At 40.3% G+C, this 17,428-nt stretch overlaps 1 protein-coding gene across 1 annotated transcript; it reads left to right on the forward strand.

Moving 5' to 3' along the window:
* The first annotated feature begins 1,449 nt into the window (after nucleotides 1-1,449).
* LOC102217093 (extended synaptotagmin-1-like) lies at nucleotides 1,450-17,232 on the forward strand. Its single transcript, XM_023337523.1, has 31 exons — nucleotides 1,450-2,252; nucleotides 3,694-3,735; nucleotides 4,464-4,598; nucleotides 5,002-5,075; nucleotides 5,281-5,353; nucleotides 5,453-5,542; nucleotides 5,630-5,685; nucleotides 6,032-6,152; nucleotides 6,247-6,423; nucleotides 6,850-6,932; nucleotides 7,132-7,180; nucleotides 7,425-7,514; nucleotides 7,611-7,706; nucleotides 7,786-7,857; nucleotides 8,582-8,668; nucleotides 8,777-8,926; nucleotides 9,192-9,374; nucleotides 9,465-9,641; nucleotides 9,742-9,824; nucleotides 9,908-9,956; nucleotides 11,146-11,235; nucleotides 11,852-11,947; nucleotides 12,063-12,134; nucleotides 12,216-12,302; nucleotides 12,414-12,560; nucleotides 15,184-15,311; nucleotides 15,470-15,565; nucleotides 15,654-15,785; nucleotides 15,860-15,965; nucleotides 16,066-16,115; nucleotides 16,267-17,232. The coding sequence occupies exons 1-31, from the start codon at nucleotides 1,917-1,919 to the stop codon at nucleotides 16,292-16,294; spliced, it is 3,255 nt and encodes a 1,084-aa protein (XP_023193291.1). The 5' UTR covers nucleotides 1,450-1,916; the 3' UTR covers nucleotides 16,295-17,232.
* Nucleotides 17,233-17,428: the final 196 nt, after the last annotated feature.

Genomic DNA, 17,428 nt, shown 5'->3' on the forward strand with positions numbered 1-17,428 from the left:
CTGTCTCTGTGATACCCTGGATGGTGGCTCAGCTGCTGCTTGGATACAACAAGAGCAATATTGATCTGTGTGCAGCACAGCGATACTGCTGCATCGCTGCAATCTGGAGAATAATGGAAAAAGGTAGTTTATTTCAGTGATTTAGTTTTTAAGAAATAGTCATTATACAGCTTCATTACACACAGACTGTTATATTTCAAGTGTTTGTTTCTATTAACTTCGGTGGCTATGGCTTATTTAAAAAAAATAATGATCCGTTTAGAAGATCGAAACACTACATAAGTCTCATAAAAAATGGATTTTCCAGTCAGGCATTGACGTAACCAGCCTGTGGCACTTCTCAGTTGTTAAAGAAATCCAGATTATGACCTTCAGCTCATCAGTCTCTCATCTTCCTCTTGGCAATGCTCCTTAGATCCTCAATGGGATTAGGTTAGGCTAGTTTTAGAGGCTAATCAGGCGCAGACATAGCATGGTCATTAACCCTTTTATTGCCAGGGCATCAGTAAAAGACAAGATTTGGGTTAATTCTGTTGTTCTTGTTGTAGTTCTGACCTTACATTGTTATTACGAATTCAGAAATTCACTCAAAGTGGAACTCTTGGAAAAGGTGAACGAAGCACGCATTTTGCTCATTCTACAGACATGATATCACAATTAGCACAGGGCTGCTTTCATATAGTTTTGGTCACAAGATATTTACACCATGCTGTTAATTGTTTGGCAATGCTAAAGTCCCAACTCCCACTGGAAAATGTAATTAGCATGAAAGCCTGTCAACAAAGGAAAGCATGAAGTCCTCTGAGGTTCTCTGGTAGATCGCTGCTATTGACTTGACTTGATGAAACACAGCTGAGCAACACCAGCAGATGGCATGGCTCCTAAAATCATCACCAACAGTAGAAACTTCACGTTGGACTTCATACAACTTGGATCATGTCTCTTTTTATTCTTTCTCCAGATTCATTGTTTACATAAGAAATTTATTTTAGTTTTAGTGAGAACTTATCACGGGTAACACGCTTCTTCCCCTTTTCTTGTGCCCTTCCCTCTAACCTATTTTTTCCTTCCACTCAACGTTTTATGAATATGCTTCATTCCAGTGGGTCAGTGACTGTTAGCGGTTTTCCCATTGATTGCGTAGGTCGTGCCATAATGTTTCTGTTCCCTTTGGTCTTATGACATATTCTACATTTCTGTTGAAGTGGATGTTGGGATTTGATTTTGCGATCAGCGATCAGCTGCCATGATCGCTAAAGACCACCAGAAATAACTGAATTACATCTATTTGTATGTCATGAATTCATCCGAGATTCATGTTTGTATCCATACATGAACCTGTTACTGCTGCTGTAAAGTTGCTGCAGTGGACATGAGCGCCTGCGCCTGCGCACACGGGAGGATTTATCCTGTGACTGACAGGCTGTGTTAAAAGATAACGGGTTATTTGCTGGATGGAGTTGGAGGAAGTCCTGTTTTGGACTCGGTGGTTAAATGATCATAACCCAGTTGCTCTCAGGTTCATCTCCAGATGCAATATACCTTTCTTTTTTGTGTGTGTGTTTCTGCGTGTACGCTCCGCCCGCCAGCAGCACATGACGCTACAAGTTAATACCAGGGTCTGAGTTTTGTGCTTGATCTGATGCAGGGCTTGAAGCTGAGCCCGCCCTCTCGGGTCTCAGTCTCCGCTTGTCCTGCTCCTCCAGAGCAACTCAAACGGATCAGACGCGGAGCGGTTCACGACAGAACCCTGCGGAACCGAGTCGAATAGAAACACTTTTTTTTTTTTTTTGGTCTCTATGGTTCCTGTGATTAAACTGCGTCGCTGTGCGCCGGGGCTCGCCTCTCTGCGGAGAAGGTAAGAAGAGAGGCCAGACCTAGAGAGCTGACGGTGAAGCCATCCGGATCTCAGCAACATGCACACCGCAGACGGAGACCCGGACATGAGCGGGGCCACGGCTCGGACAGCACCAGCAGCCCCGGCCTCACCGAGCCGCCCCCCCGGTGAGGGAGCAGTCAGCGTGTTGTGGTCGTTTGGGAAATGCCTCGCTGCTCTCCTCCCGGTTTACCTGGCCGGATATTACGGCTTCAGCATAAGCCTGGTGCTGCTCGGGCTGATGATCTACATGGGATACAAACACGGTCGGCAGGAGAAGGAGATGAGGCTCAAGTCTTCTATGTACCTCCTGGAGAACGAGATGGAGTTCAGCACTCAGACGCTGTTCAGAGCCCGGAGGGATCTGCCTCCCTGGGTAAGGGGGAATCCTCCTCTGCAGCTTTCAGCTCCGCATGGGAAGTTAATCTGCAGCTGGATCTGACCTTCACCGTTTATTACCGTTTTATGCCTTTAATTCGCCATGATCACATATATAAAAGACACATTTTTACACACGTCATTTCCCCATATTTTAGATATTCAGACGTAGATTTTCTGTAGAGTTTTTATATATAGGCCTATATTTGTTTTTCTCCCTCTGTGCACCAGCTTGTGATCATTTTGTGCTCCAAAAACTGAACGAGCTAGGCAGTGATCAGGACCTCCATATCTGGCAAAATTGTGGAATAAGCAGCGTAAGGGGTGTGCGTGTGTGCGTGTGTGTGTGTGTGTGTGTGTGTGTGTGTGCTGGTGTTTGTGAGGACGCTGTCAGCATAGATCTTATAAGATATAAGATATCTGTGGTCGGTTGGTTTCCTGAGAAGCTCTCAGCTTAGCTTAACGTGTTTAAAACCATTTTTCTACTACAGATATGTCTGTTTAAAGTAAATGTACGCAAAGGGAAACTGATACATCAGTTGAATCACTTTGCTAATTCACTCTTAATGTTAAAATCAGGCAGATAAACAGTTGCTTTTCCCCCCAGCAGTCAATGAACTCTACAATAACAAACTTTAATATATTTCATATTTCACTAGACAAAAGAGAGTACATGTTTTGAAGAAAATAATTTATGTTTATATATATATATATATATATATATATATATATATATATATATATATATATATATATATATATATATATATATATATATATATATATATATATATATATATAAATATATAAAATTAACACTCTACATCATCCTGCACACATGACTCCCCCCACAGTAAAACACGGTGGTGGCAGCACCATGCTGTGGGTAGGCTTTTCTACTGCATGGAAATTGATCAGAGTCAATGGATGAAGCCAAAAGCAGGACAACACTGGAAGAAAATCTGTTAGAGTCTGCAAAATACTTGATGCTGGGCTGGAGGTTCATCTTCCAGCTAGACTGCGACCCTAAAAATATCGCCAGCTACAATGAAATTGCATAGATCAAAGCATATTTGTGTTTTACAATTCTCTAGTTAAAGTCCAGACCTAAATCAAGTTGGTCTAAGTGGGTATTTGTGGTTTGCAGATGCTCTGCATCCAGTACTTTGCCTTGATGAATTGGCAACAGTTCATTCTGTAAATGGACTAAACTTGGGGGATTCTCCCAAAGACATCTCTAAAGCTGTAACCTATTGACCAAGGAGACGTTGGTGAATATAAATCCACGCCGCACTTTCAGATTGTGAAGCCTTTTGAAGACGTCATCATCAGATAAAAGTCATTCTAAAGCACATTGAAATCTTTGTCTGTAGTATAACTAAATGTATGTAATACAACTCCATGTATTTTACTCAGTTTCTATTGCTTTTCATCTACAGGTCAGTTTTCCAGATGTGGAAAAAGTGGAGTGGCTGAATAAGGTATGCTCCCTCTCTCCTTTGTCTGTTTCGCCTGTAGGCAGCTGTGTACTTTCCACCTGTTAAACACAGAGCTATCTGTATGACTTTGGGCTGCTCCGCTCCATCTGGCGTTGGAGGGAACTCTGATTCAGTTGAGTAACTTCCCACAACAGCAGCATTAAGGGCTATTATTAATGAGGTAAAGCATGCACAAGTGGACTCTAAGCTGTCTGCTGGTGCATCCCCAGTGTCCGACGAGGATTATCCGCTCATGTAATTAAGAGGAAAGCATTTCAGATCATATTGCAGAACTTCTTTGTCTCTGTCAGTGCAGTCACTTCGCAGCAGCACAGGGCGAGCATGAGTATGAATACTAATAACGGGGAGCGGTGATCTTGAGGGGAAATTGTAATGAAGTCTGCGACAGACGACCTGCTTGTAGGACAGACAGATGTTGGGACTTATTTCTCAGCCAGCCTGCTTAACCACTCCAGGCTTCCAGATGTGTCAGCCAAGAGATCATTTGCACTTGTAGACATGCTGCCACGTAGCTGTTATTGGAGTTGACAGCTTATACATAATTAGTGCGATGTCCTACCGCGAGGATTTAACGCATGTAAAGCATATAATTTTAGCATACAAAAACTGATGCAAATAAAGCATGTTTGATTATAATATGGAATATTCTCTTTGCATTGCTTGGATGAGCGCTGGAGGTGTGATGAACGGCCGTATGCTCTGTTGCACAGATCCTGCAGCAGGCCTGGCCCTTTGTTGGCCAGTATCTGGAGAAGCTGCTGGTAGAAACCATCGCTCCTGCCATCCGAGCTTCCAGCATCCATCTGCAGACCCTCAACTTCACTAAGGTCAACCTGGGAGAGAAGGTGTGTTCATGGGACAGATTGTACGGGAGCTTTTTATTAATTTGCATCAAAGGCTCTGCCTAGTTTGTGCAGCATGTGAGATAGTCTAATAATGTAGCTTGCAAGCTTATTCCATATTTTTACAGTCGATTTTTGTAGGAACTTTTTAAAAGGTTGTTTGGAAACAATCCTTTTTACACTGGCATGGATGAGTTGCTAGCTGTGTTGTAAGTGCATTCATTTAAAGTACTTATGTGGGTAGGGCATCAAAACTGTATGAAGCCTAAGGGTTTATTTTCTTATAAATATGCCCAACGCATAAAAGTTACATAACTCACAGCTAATGAAGTTATCTAAGGTTCTGTGTCGCTCTGTAGAAGCTTTTCAGTTTGCTTTAATTGAAGGCTGTCTTTGTGTTTGACAGGCTCTGAAGCTGGTTGGTGTGAAGGCTCACACAGAGCACGATAAAAGACAAGTTATGTTGGATTTGTACCTCAGGTAACCCACCACAATGTTCCTTAATCTGTCCGTTTAAGCACAGCTCCAGAGACTAAAACCTCCTTGAATTGCAACACCAAGAAGTCTGTTTGTTTGTAACAGCAGATCTGTGTACTCACCACAAAAATAACAGCTCTGTCATAACACCTGCGAGCTGCTTCCCCTTAGTTAAACATTTATCTTTACATTTGCCTCCTCTTTATAGCTACGCCGGTGATGTGGAAATAAATGTCGAAATTAAGAAGTATTTCTGCAAAGCCGGTGTGAAGGGAGTGCAGGTACAGTGGGAAGTCTTTTTTGTTGTTGTTTTGTTTTGCAAAAATTGAAAATTATCATTAGATTTAAAAGTCAGTTTTCAGCTGTGTTTTCTCTTGTAGCTCCATGGAAAGCTGCGTGTGATCTTGGAGCCCCTGATTGGAGACGTGCCTCTGGTCGGAGCTATTACGATGTTCTTTATTCGCAGGCCTGTGAGTGTTTTTCGCCGTTTGCCCCGCTCTCATGTCTTAGTAAGACATTTCTTAAAACCACTGTTCTCGTTCGCCTGCTATTTGTAGAAGCTGGACATCAACTGGACCGGACTTACAAATCTGTTGGATATCCCTGGTCTCAAGTGAGTTTTTAAGACTCGTTCTTCGCTTTCTCTGTTTTTATCCATCTGAGTTGGGCATTTACTGCAACAAACAGAAACGTCAGAAATGAATTTGCTTACTATGCGTCCAGTAGAAAATCGGAGATTAACAAAAGAGCTTAAGTGTACAGGAACAGAATAGCTAATGTGCTAATAAAGTCATTTAGTGTCTGTTTTTACACCGTGTCCATAAATATGTAACTTAATGTGTCGGTTTGCACAGCCAAATATAAAAATATACCTAAAATATAAGAAAACTAACTGGCAAATTATTCAAATGGTTACTTGGGTACTATTGGTAATATTGCCCAATATTATTCATTTGCAGTGCCATGTCAGACACAATGATCATGGATGCAATAGCTTCCCACCTGGTTCTCCCCAACCGCCTCACTATCCCCCTAGTGGCTGACCTGCATGTGGCGCAGCTTCGCTCCCCTCTGCCAAGGGTAAATCTCTCATATAGTGGGTTTCTCCAGATATGTGAAACCACAGTAACTATATTTGTGTAATTTTCTTTCCGTGTGCACATGTTCCCATTAGGGAGTTGTTCGTATCCACCTGCTGGAAGCCGAGGACCTCACAGCCAAGGACACTGTCATCAAGGGGCTGATTGACGGGAAGTCGGACCCGTACGCCGTGCTGCGTGTGGGAACCCAGATCTTCACCTCACACCATGTGGACAGCAACCTGAACCCGCAGTGGAGGGAAATGTATGAGGTAAAGCAAATGCGACCGGAACTCACCTTAAAAAAAATCCACGACAAAAGATCTACAGCTCTTGCATACAAACAAGGTGTGTGATGGCGCACACCTTGTTAATGTCTCTGCTTTGTTAGGATTTAACTTAAGTCTCTTATAGTCAGTGCGCTGCTGTTGCCGCAAACAGCTCTGTGAAGATTTTAATCGTGTTCTTTGGCAACAGGAAGCGGCTGTTTTTGAGATAAGAAGCTACTTGCTCAGGGACACGTTCTGAAATCTGTCCTGAATTATTCAGCTGTTTAGGCACAGCAGTGAAGTGTTCTTTACCATTGTGATTCTGTTTGCATTGCTTGTGTTTTATGCCATTTGCTGCTTTATCTATATTTATGTCTTTATTGGTTTGGTGTTTGTCCTTCGGTGTGTGCGAATGTGTGTGTGCGTCAGGTTATTGTCCATGAAGTACCTGGTCAGGAGTTGGAAGTGGAAGTGTTTGACAAAGACCCAGACCAGGATGACTTCCTGGGGAGGTAGCTCACTCATTCTCACTCATCCTCACTCTGTTTTGGTGTGCTTCTCATGTCACTTCCATAACTGCTTCTTGCTATTTCAGTCCATGCTTCTCTTAAAAACATGAGCTGATACTCTTTTTTTTCTTTTACTCTTTTCTATATTTTAAAGATGTATTGATTTTCTGTTTATATTATTTTTCTTGCATCTTTCTTCTAGGGCCAAGGTTGATCTGGATATTGTGAGAAAGGCCAGAATCGTGGATGACGTAAGTATTTGTGCTTTTAGAAATGAAGCAGTATCTAAGTATACAGTTATTAGCTTTGTCTTGCTCTGAAACGAAATATCTGAGTCAGACTGCAGTAATCCTGTGACACTGTGACACACTGGAGACACCATGTGCCTCCTTGTGATCTCACCACCTGCGGGCTTTTTGCAGGATGTAGAAAACACCCGAATCAGCCTCCTGAGAGAAATGTGTGTTTAATGAGCCTTCTGACTCTTTCCTGCAGTGGTTCAATCTGAGGGACGTCGGTTCTGGCAGCGTTCACCTGCGGCTGGAGTGGCTCTCTCTGCTGTCGTCTGCTGACAGACTGAGCGAGGTGAAGCCACACTGCACTGCATATATATTTTTCCATATATAGAAACTGAGTTTATAAAATATCGTAACATTTTTCTGCTTTTGTTTTTTTTACCAGGTTATTCAGAAGAACCAGAACTTGACAGCAAAGACAGCTGATCCCCCGTCTGCTGCCATCCTCGCCATCTATCTTGACCAGGCGTACGAGCTGCCTGTGAGCCATCGTTATCACTACGTCTTGCCATGAGCCGAAACTTTGAATCGCTGAATCTGATTTGTTTAAAATGTTGCAGATGAGGAAAGGTAACAAGGATCCAAGCCCAATGGTGCAGATTTCTGTTCAGGACACAACTAAAGAGAGCAAGGTCAACATTTTTTAAAGTACAGCATCTTTAAAATGGTTTTATATCAATTAATCTTCCTCACATTTTGTCACATTACAACTTATTTCAAAATGTTTTATATGTGAATTTGTGTGAAAGACCAACAGAAAATATTGCACAGTTGTGAAGTGGAAGGAAAATCCTGTATGGTCTGCAAATTGTTTGATAGAAACTCACACGTCACATAACCTTGAAGAGTCTACACCAGTTTTAAAACAAAGTAGTCATGGCAGCATCATGCTGTGGGGACGTTTTTCCACATGGACAGGAAACTTAAATATGGGAAAATCCTGGAAGAAAACCTGTTAAAAACTTCAAGAGACTGGATGCAGAGGGGGACGTTCAGTGTCCAGCTGGACGACGACCATAAACAGACAGCCAGCTCTACAATGGAGTGAATTAAAGCAATGTCATGTATTGGAATAGCCCAGTCAAAACCCAGACCTCTTGTTTCCACAAATGATTAATTCAATGGGGCTGAATACAGAAGCACAGCACCATTTTTTTAATTTTTTTTTATTTTAAAAGCCTCACAATTCTGCACTATTTTGTGCTGGTCTATTCAAGCAAATCCTAAATTTGTGGTGGTAATGTGACAAAATATGGAAAATGTGTGAGAAGAATGCTTTTGTGACGCATTGTAACCGTTGTTAGCACATTGGATCAAATTTTGAGCTTAATGGATGTCCGCTTCACGCCACTGCAGACCTGCTACGGGACTATCAGCCCTGTTTGGGAGGATGCTTTCACTTTCTTCATTCAGGATCCTCGCAAACAAGATATTGACATCCAGGTAAGTCCTTTTTACATATATGCAGTGCATTTCTTGCTTCCTCTGATCTATTAACTGCACTCGTTTCCTTTAAAATCTGATAAATTGTCCTCTGGTAATATGTTTTAGGTGAAGGACGATGACCACGCGTTGTCCTTGGGCAGCTTGACAATTCCTCTGAACCGCCTCCTGGAAAGCAATGAGCTCACCTTGGACCAGTGGTTCCAACTGGAAAATTCGGGTTCAGGCAGCCGCCTCTATGCCAAAATTGTGCTGAGGGTTTGTATTTCTCCTGTTTTCTGCCTGTGCACAAAAAAAATGTAACAGGAAGACCAAAACCAAACTGGTTGAAAATATCAAATTAACCATCTTTTATTGGCAGAAAAGAAATCCAATTTGGACATAAACACATGATTATGCCCTAGATTAAGTAGAAAAAAACAGGGACTTGATTTAATTGAATATGCACTAACAAACCCGCTTTGTTCTTGTTTTCTTTATTTGATTATTTTGCTCAACCAACCCTCTCTCTATTCCCTGATAGATTTTGTGGCTAAGTGATGACGCCTCTCCCACAACTCCGTCTCCACTCCCTTCAGGCTCAGGATCCGGATTGGGTCAGGGAGACGTCGCATCGAACCAGAACTCTGCAGGGTCCGGCGGGTTAACTAAACCTCAGCCATCGCGACCACAGAACACCAGCCCTGACCCAGAGTTTGCAACCGAGGTAAACAGAAACCATTATCTCAAGATGGGGTAAGTGGAGTGCTTTCACAGACTGGTGTAACAGTGCCTGTTGTTGCTCTGATGCATTCAGGGAGTGTTGCGAATCCATCTGGTGGAGGCCCAAAACCTGATAGCCAAGGACAACTTCATGGGGGGCATGGTTAAAGGAAAGAGTGACCCCTACGTCAAGATTCGTGTCGCTGGTATAACTTTCCGCAGCCACACCATCAAAGAGAATCTCAATCCTGTCTGGAATGAACTTTATGAGGTTTTCTTTTTTTTTCTTTTTAAACTTTTGCTACAAAAATCTGTTATTTTGTTGATTTAATAAAATCATAATGCTCTAAGTGTCATTTTTGTGTGTGTAGGTGATTTTGACCCAGCTTCCAGGTCAAGAGGTCCAGTTTGAGCTGTTTGATAAGGACATTGATCAGGATGACTTCCTTGGACGGTAAACTGTTGCTTTTATTTATTAGTTTTAACTAAATGTATGGAAATGGAGAGTAAACTTTTGATTGAATGTTGTGTTTGCAGGTTCAAGCTTAACCTAAGAGACATCATAAGCGCCCAGTTCATTGATACGGTGTGTGAACTTAATCTGATAGATTTAACCCATGTCATCATCTATATCTACAGTTTACTCTAAAATAATTGTAAGTCTATTGACTGTTTTATAACAGTCACAAGCTTCAGTATTTTTTATGTGTTTTACTTTATCTGATAGACCAACACAAGGTAGCCCACAATTATAAAGTGAAAGAAAGAAATAAACATGCATGGTTTTTAACAAGTTTTACAGAAACTGAATATATGAAATGTTTGGCCTGGATATGTATTCAGCCTCTTTTACTCTGAAACCCACTGACCAAACCAGAAGTAACCAATTAATGCCCTTGCTGGCAAATGTTGTCCAACAGACCTCAAGTGGTTTGTTAAAGAAAACTGGAGAAGAAGCATCATCACAAACTGACTGCAGACAGATCAGGGATATATTGTAGAGAGAATTTAAGAAGAGCTTAAAAAAAGTTTTGAAAATCTGACACGGCTCTTTGCAGTGTATCATCCGAAATAGGAAAAAATATGGCAAGACTGTAAACCTACGTGTCCATCCACCTAAAATGACAGGCCTTGAAAAGCGGAGCATTAATCTAAGAAGCCAGAAGGCCCACAGTTTTTCTGGAGGAGCGTCTGAAGGAGTGACTCTTCCACAAGTCAAATGAGACAAAGATGTAGCTTTTTGGCCAAGATAGAAAACTCTTTTCTGTGGAGGACAGACGCAAAGTAGCATATGATTGGGAATTAGAAGGAATAGCATGCATGGTTTTTATCCAGCCATCCATTGTCTATACTCGCTGACCAATGCAGGGTCATGGGGAGGCTGGTGCCTATCTTCAGCGGTTATTTCTGTAGAAACATTCAAGCAAAGCTACAATGAAATGGAATAGATAAAACCATATTTTTATGGTTTTATCTATTCCACATTTTATCTATAACACATATTTATATGTTAGAGTGGCCCAGTCAAAATGAAGACCTAAATCTACAATCTGTGGAAAGACTTAAAAATTTATCTTAACAAACACTCACAATGCAGTTTTTAGACGAGCACTGCTGTGTATCCTTCTCTTTTTTCTTTACAATTAGGCACTGTTTTGTGTTGGTCCACCACATAATATCTCCCAGAAACTTTATGAGACAAAAAAGGGAGGCATCAATACTTTGCAATGCACTTCTGATCATACCACATTAACTTTGTTTGATTGTTTTTCTAGTGGTACACTCTTAATGATGTAAAATCAGGTCGAGTTCACCTGGTGATGGAGTGGCTGCCCAGAGTGACTGACCTACCGAGACTGGAGCAGGTAAGATATGTACTTAATATCTCTTTTTCTCTTGATATACAATGCCTTACGAAGTAATAATGCAGTGTCTAGATGGGCAGTCTGATTGAGATCTATCCACACAAACTCTTTTCAAAGGAACATCTACTAAATACTGACTTGAAGGGATAAATACATATGCAGTCACTTATTTGATGTTATATGTTTTTAAGTGGTTTTCACTTTGACATTAAATATTTTGTTGCAATTTTATTTGCCCAAAACGCCACAATTTGTTATTTAATTGATTTGTAAAGCCAATAGAAAGTGCAAGACATCAAAGGGGGTGAATACCACGCTGCACAAAAGCACTATATTTTGGTTATCATTGCACCAGCTCTGTATCAACCACAAACCGAAGAGGATTTTTTTTTTCACTGCAAAGAAAAACACTTAACCCACAGGAAGGAGCTCAGTTTATGGTGTGGTTGTTTCAAAAGATCTACAGGATATTAATAAAAGGAAATAGCAAACTTCTGTTTTAGGGTACTTTACATCGATTTTTGATCTCAACGTCCCTCTGTTCACAGTCAGTATGCAGCAAACTTTAGCCACTAATTTTGTGTTGCACAGTGGCATACCTTTTCTTTCTTTGCAGGTATTGCAGTATCAGTCCCAACAGTCATACCAAAACAAGGTTGTGCCATCTGCGGCTGTGTTGTTTGTGTATGTGGAGCGTGCCCACGGCCTGCCGGTGAGATTGTAGCCCTAGGGGGTTTGTTCTTCGTTAAAGTGTTGATACATTGCATAAAACTCCGAAATTCAGCTGCAAGTTACTTTAACACTTTAAAACGTTTGTGTGGTTTCAGTTGAAGAAGAATGGAAAAGAGCCAAAGGCTGGAGTAGAGGTTACACTTAAGAATGTTTCATACAAAACCAAGGTAGTTACATTTAGTTTGAGCAAACCGTATAGAGCAAACACAGTGGGAAGCTGTAAAAGCTTCCTTTGGTTCTTCTCAAAGGTCTGCGAGAGATCCACATCTCCTCGATGGGATGAGGCGTTTCACTTTTTGGTTCGTGACCCGAGAGATGAAACACTCACAGTGAAGGTGAGAGAAAATGTTAATGAATTATGGCCGTATTTGCTTCTAAGCTTCTAATCTGATGTTTCACAAAGATATATTCAAAGTTTGATGTCTTTTCACTTTTTTTTTTTATAGCTTTCTCACAGCTGGGGCCAGACTCTTGGGTCCCTGACTGTCCTTCTGAGGGAGGTGCTGTCAGAGTCAGGCTTGGTGCTGGACCAATGGTTCAAACTGGATGGAGCACTGCCAGAGAGTCAGATACTGCTGAGAGTCACTCTCAAGGTACCACAGAAACATCTTTCTTTACTGCTCTGATCTTCAAAACAACCTGTGCAACCTATTAGCAACTAAACAGGCTGCTAGTTACATTTTAGAGACTTGAGTGGATTGATTTAATTATTTAAGAATTTAAAGAACAGCCAATGCCTGCCCTTTTCTGCTCCGAGAAACTAATCAGTGTTATCTGTGGTTTGTACGTGGGAAACCAGAACTGAACACCATTTGCTAAAAAACTTTTAGAGCTAAAGGAACTCAGGCGTTAGAACACCAGACATTAAATTGGAGAGTTCAGGGTTCAAGTTCCTGTTTAGGTACAATGAGCTCTCAATTTTAAGCCAAAGAGCTCCTTCAGTGACAGACTGCTGCATCCTTCGTGCACAAAGGAGCGTTTTCCCTTAACCTTTGTCCCAGCAGTTGTTAGAACCCTCAGTGCTCCCTAACATTAAATACATGTTTACAACCCTACTGTTGTTTGCACATTCCTGTCTTTTCACTTCCTGTAAAAGTCCTGTTTTTTATTCAAATAGACAGATGAACATCTTGTACAATTTTCTTTCTTTTTTTTTTTTTAATTACCCTCCATAAATGCACATACTTATCAATCTGAGCAGGCTATGTGTACCCCTTACAGTACAGTCTCTTATTCTTATTTTCAATTTTGTTTATCTTAGTGTGAATGTGAATGCTTCCTCTTTCCTTTTACTTTCTACAGTCATACCTGAAAGGATAATTCTGTTTCATAATTGCATTAAGAATATTGGCCCTATCCAGAGAATTTATTGTAGTCAATTATTCAATATTAATTGACCACACAGATCCTTAGGTGACAATGCAACTAAAATATGGAGAATTATTTTGTGAAAATTACTGCACACTTTAAGAACTCTTGGTACTGAATGCAGTTTTGTTTTTATAGTTCATGTCAAACTGTGACTTTTGAAAATATAACTAGGTTCAGCACAACACTGAACCCCCTCCCCCCCCATGTCCAAACTAGTGGAAAGCTGTTGCAAATGACTTTGAATTTTGTTTTTATTCACAGTTTATACTCAGCTGCAGTTGTTTGAGTACCACGGTAAATGCTTCTTGTATTCGCTATGTCTGTCATGGTTAGCCCCTTCTTGATGTAGCACCAGTAGTGTATTATTTGCCTAATAACAGTCTTTCTGTAAATACCCCAATGTAATGAATGTGATTACAGAGCTATGCGTTGGAGCCTGATTACCTGTTTTCCCCCTTATAGCTAATGTCTTACAACTAATGTCCTTTATAAATATAGCTTACCGTCAAAGGTATTGAGTCATCCCTGGAAATAATTGAAATCAAATATTTCAGTCACTTCAGGGGACACAGGTAGATAAATCCCAGCATCTATGTTGACTGCTTCTAAATATATTTGTCAAAGAACAGATAGCTCTCAAATATAAACTAAGCATTCCACTTAGTTTGTGGTGTTGCAAGGAAGGGAAGCAATTGGAAAGCAGTTCAGTCATGAAGTGGTAGTCTATGTAAAAAGAGTAGAGTCAGAAGATACTGAGGCACACAGTGTGCAGACTTCTCCAAACTTCTGCAGAGTCTGTAACTACAGACCTCCAAGCATCATGTGGCCTTCAGATTAGCTTAAAAACAGCATCTAGAGCAGTTTTTCCCAATTCTGGTCCTCAGGCCACACCAACCTGCATGTTAGATGTTCCCCTCCTTCAACACACCCCATCAGTAAAACCCTGTTAATCAGCCGTCAATTTAAATCATGTGTACTGAAGCAGGGCAATGCCTAACTTGGAGGACACCGTGTCTTGAGGACCAGGGTTGAAAAACACTAGTCTAGAGAGCTTCGTGGAATGGGGTTCCATGGCCTGGTAGCTAGAAGCAAGACTTATATCACCAATGCAATTCAAAGCAACAGAAGTTGTAATGATGTAAAGCACGCTACCAAAGGACATAGGGCTGTCGTGAAGTAGCCTCACTGATTTAATCCATTCTGGGTTTGGCAGTTGTAAGAAGAATAGCACTTGCTTGACTACATTGTATCAAGTGAAATCAATTAGAATGTCTCAGCATAGAAACAGGCAGCTTTGGAATAGTTGTGGGATGTCCCGGTACCTGTTTCAACATGAATGTGCAACAGTGCACAAAGTTGGCTCCATAAAGATCAGCAAGTTTGGTGTGGAAGAACTCAACTGATCTTAACCCCTTAGAACATCTTGTTTATTGATTAAGAATGGGATGTCTGTCGAGAACATATGTGTGTGAAGGCAGGTGAGTGGATACTTTTGGCAACATGGTGTAGTTTGTAGATTTACCCGTTGCAGAATCCCTGCCATTAAGTATAGATACTATCTTTGTTTTTCTTTTCTTAGAAAGTCCCCTAGTGCCCAATTCTTTTTATGTGTAGCTAACTATAAAATCTTCAAAATTTAAATAAAGTGGAATGTATTTGTGAATGGAGCTTAATATGATTGGATTGAGGCTAAATTGTACTCCATATGATTGGATACAAATTGGACCTGTTTTTATTGTAAAGTGCGTTTGGGTGACATTGTCTGTCAGTTAGTGTCTTTTTAAATTAACTCAATTGAACAAAACTTGAAGCTTGATTTTTTTTCTTCTTCTTCTAATTTTGCAGATATTGGACACCCAATTAGCAGTGTGTCGCGCCACACCTGGAGCAGGTGGAGATGGAGGTGTAGAGCAATTCATGCCCAGATGGGATCCTTCCCATCTTGATCTGAAGCACAGAAGTGGATTTTCCATGTACGTCAAATGTAGTTTTTCTCTTCATATTTATCCCAAACCTGGCTTGCAAAGACGGTATTTTTCATGACTTAGAGGACTGTATAACATGTACAACATGTTTGCTTTCTTAAAAAATGCTTAGCAGAAATGTTGGATTTGTGTCTTTTTGTTTATAGCGTCGCGGATAATGGAAACTCAGCCGGCCAAGTGAAGCTCACTATCGGCTACTCTGCAGACGAAAGCAGGCTTTTCATCATTGTTCACTCCTGCAGGTTTTATACCATTTTAATAACTTTTTATCAGATGTCTCCTTCAGAACAGTTAGTTGCAGAAAAGAATGGGATGTCTGTACATCTGCAGAACCCTGGCAGCCTGCTCCAAGGACGGTGCTGACCCGTACATTTCTTTTGTCCTGCTGCCTGACAAGAAGGCCACAACCAAGAGACGAACTGCCACCAAGAAGAGGGACCTCAACCCAGAGTTCAATGAGAGGTGAGACAAATGGCAAAAAATAATGGTGATACAACTAGAAGTGACATTTGCATTCTATCGCCGTCACTCTGCAGGTTTGACTTTGATTTTACTCTGGAGGAGTCCATGCAGAAAAGATTAGATTTATCTGTGAAGCACAGCGGCTCCTTCATGAGCCGAGAGAAGGAGGTCATTGGAAAGGTACTTTTGAGCAGCTCGCAATCAGAACTGCAGTTTGGTATTACTTTAGGTTCTTTTTACTTTTACCAACATGATTATTTTTGCTTCCCCCCCCCCTCAGTTACAGGTGGATTTGGACCAACTTGATCTCAAGGCTGGTGTCACACAATGGTAAAAAAAACAGAGATGTTTTACTAATGATTTAAACATAATAACAAATGTATTCATATGACTAATAATATATTATTTAAGTTAACAAATGTTGCATAAAATCACTTAATCTGGGAATATAAACTTGCATTTTCTATGTTTTTTTTTTCAGGTATGATCTAATAGCAGAAAGCACATAGAAGAATCCAATTTCTGGTACTATTTAACATAAGCCTTGTGTTGCTTCTGTGATCTGTGATTTGTGCATTTGTAATTCAGCTTAAATGGAATATTACACCATCACTGCAACAAAAAAGAAGAAAATTGTGCCTCATGGAAACTCAAACCATCAGTATTTATTGGAAGAAAAATTACACAGATCTCATTATTCTCAAACCACTAAATTTACAGAATCTTTTCTGCATGAGCAGATAATTTCACCTGTTGGATATTTGACAAAGTTGCAACCGTGTTGCATGACAAACCTGTGGTATATGTGCTTTAGGACATGCACCCATGCATGTTTGCATTTATTTTAATTTTTTTAAATGCCTTATGCTGTGGTAAAACTGGCAATGATTTACAATTTTCAACACAATGGAGAATGTTCCTTAGATGTTATATTTTACAGTCTTAAAGTTATTCCAAATATTACTTTGTTTATGTATGTTTATATTATTGCCTTAAGTATTCCAAAACTGTGCACAATTTGTCTGTTTATGTGTTTAAGATGAAGTTTTATATGTTTTATGTGTGACTTTTCTAAAGCAGAGTATTACAAACATTTAAGTTCTTGCCTAAAACAAAGGTGCAATACCGTAAGCTGAGTCTAAATCACTGTGCTTTTAGAAAGACCAATCTTTACAGTGCTGGTGTTACAGCAACAAATGCTTCTTTGTGTGCAAGTGTTTGCCGTATCAGTGCTTTCAATGAAACTAGGATTTTTCAAGTTGCGCAAAAAAAGACCATGCTAATGTTCACCACTGTTTATAAATGACACAAAGAGGTAATTTGTGGAGCAGGAAAGAAAATTATTGTACTTTCTGAACTGTATAGCTGTGCTCCAGCTAGCATACCTGGAACATATCATAGTTCGTGTGCCAAATTTGATGATTAAAGTTTGCACTCATGAATCAAAGATTCATTCTGTTCTTTTTTTCCAACTCAGAACACATTAACATATTTTATAAAACTGTTAAAAGGGAACAAATTGTATGCATTTGTCCTAAAATTAAATTACACACTCAGTGGGGAATGTTTATTTTCTTTTAGGTGATTAAAACAATTAGGTACACCATTTCATATATATATATATATATATATATATATATATA

Source organism: Xiphophorus maculatus, chromosome 1, assembly GCF_002775205.1.
Source record: "Xiphophorus maculatus strain JP 163 A chromosome 1, X_maculatus-5.0-male, whole genome shotgun sequence".
NCBI lineage: Eukaryota > Metazoa > Chordata > Actinopteri > Cyprinodontiformes > Poeciliidae > Xiphophorus > Xiphophorus maculatus.

What these genes read in the sequence shown, in the direction of transcription:
- LOC102217093 (XM_023337523.1), top strand. Translation starts at nt 1,917, where the DNA reads ATGCACACCGCAGACGGAGACCCGGACATGAGCGGGGCCACGGCTCGG. An exon ending in GGAGGGATCTGCCTCCCTGG is followed by an intron (nt 2,253 to 3,693) that starts GTAAGGGGGAAT and finishes TTTCATCTACAG; the next exon opens with GTCAGTTTTCCAGATGTGGA. An exon ending in AACCCAGAGTTCAATGAGAG is followed by an intron (nt 15,786 to 15,859) that starts GTGAGACAAATG and finishes GTCACTCTGCAG; the next exon opens with GTTTGACTTTGATTTTACTC.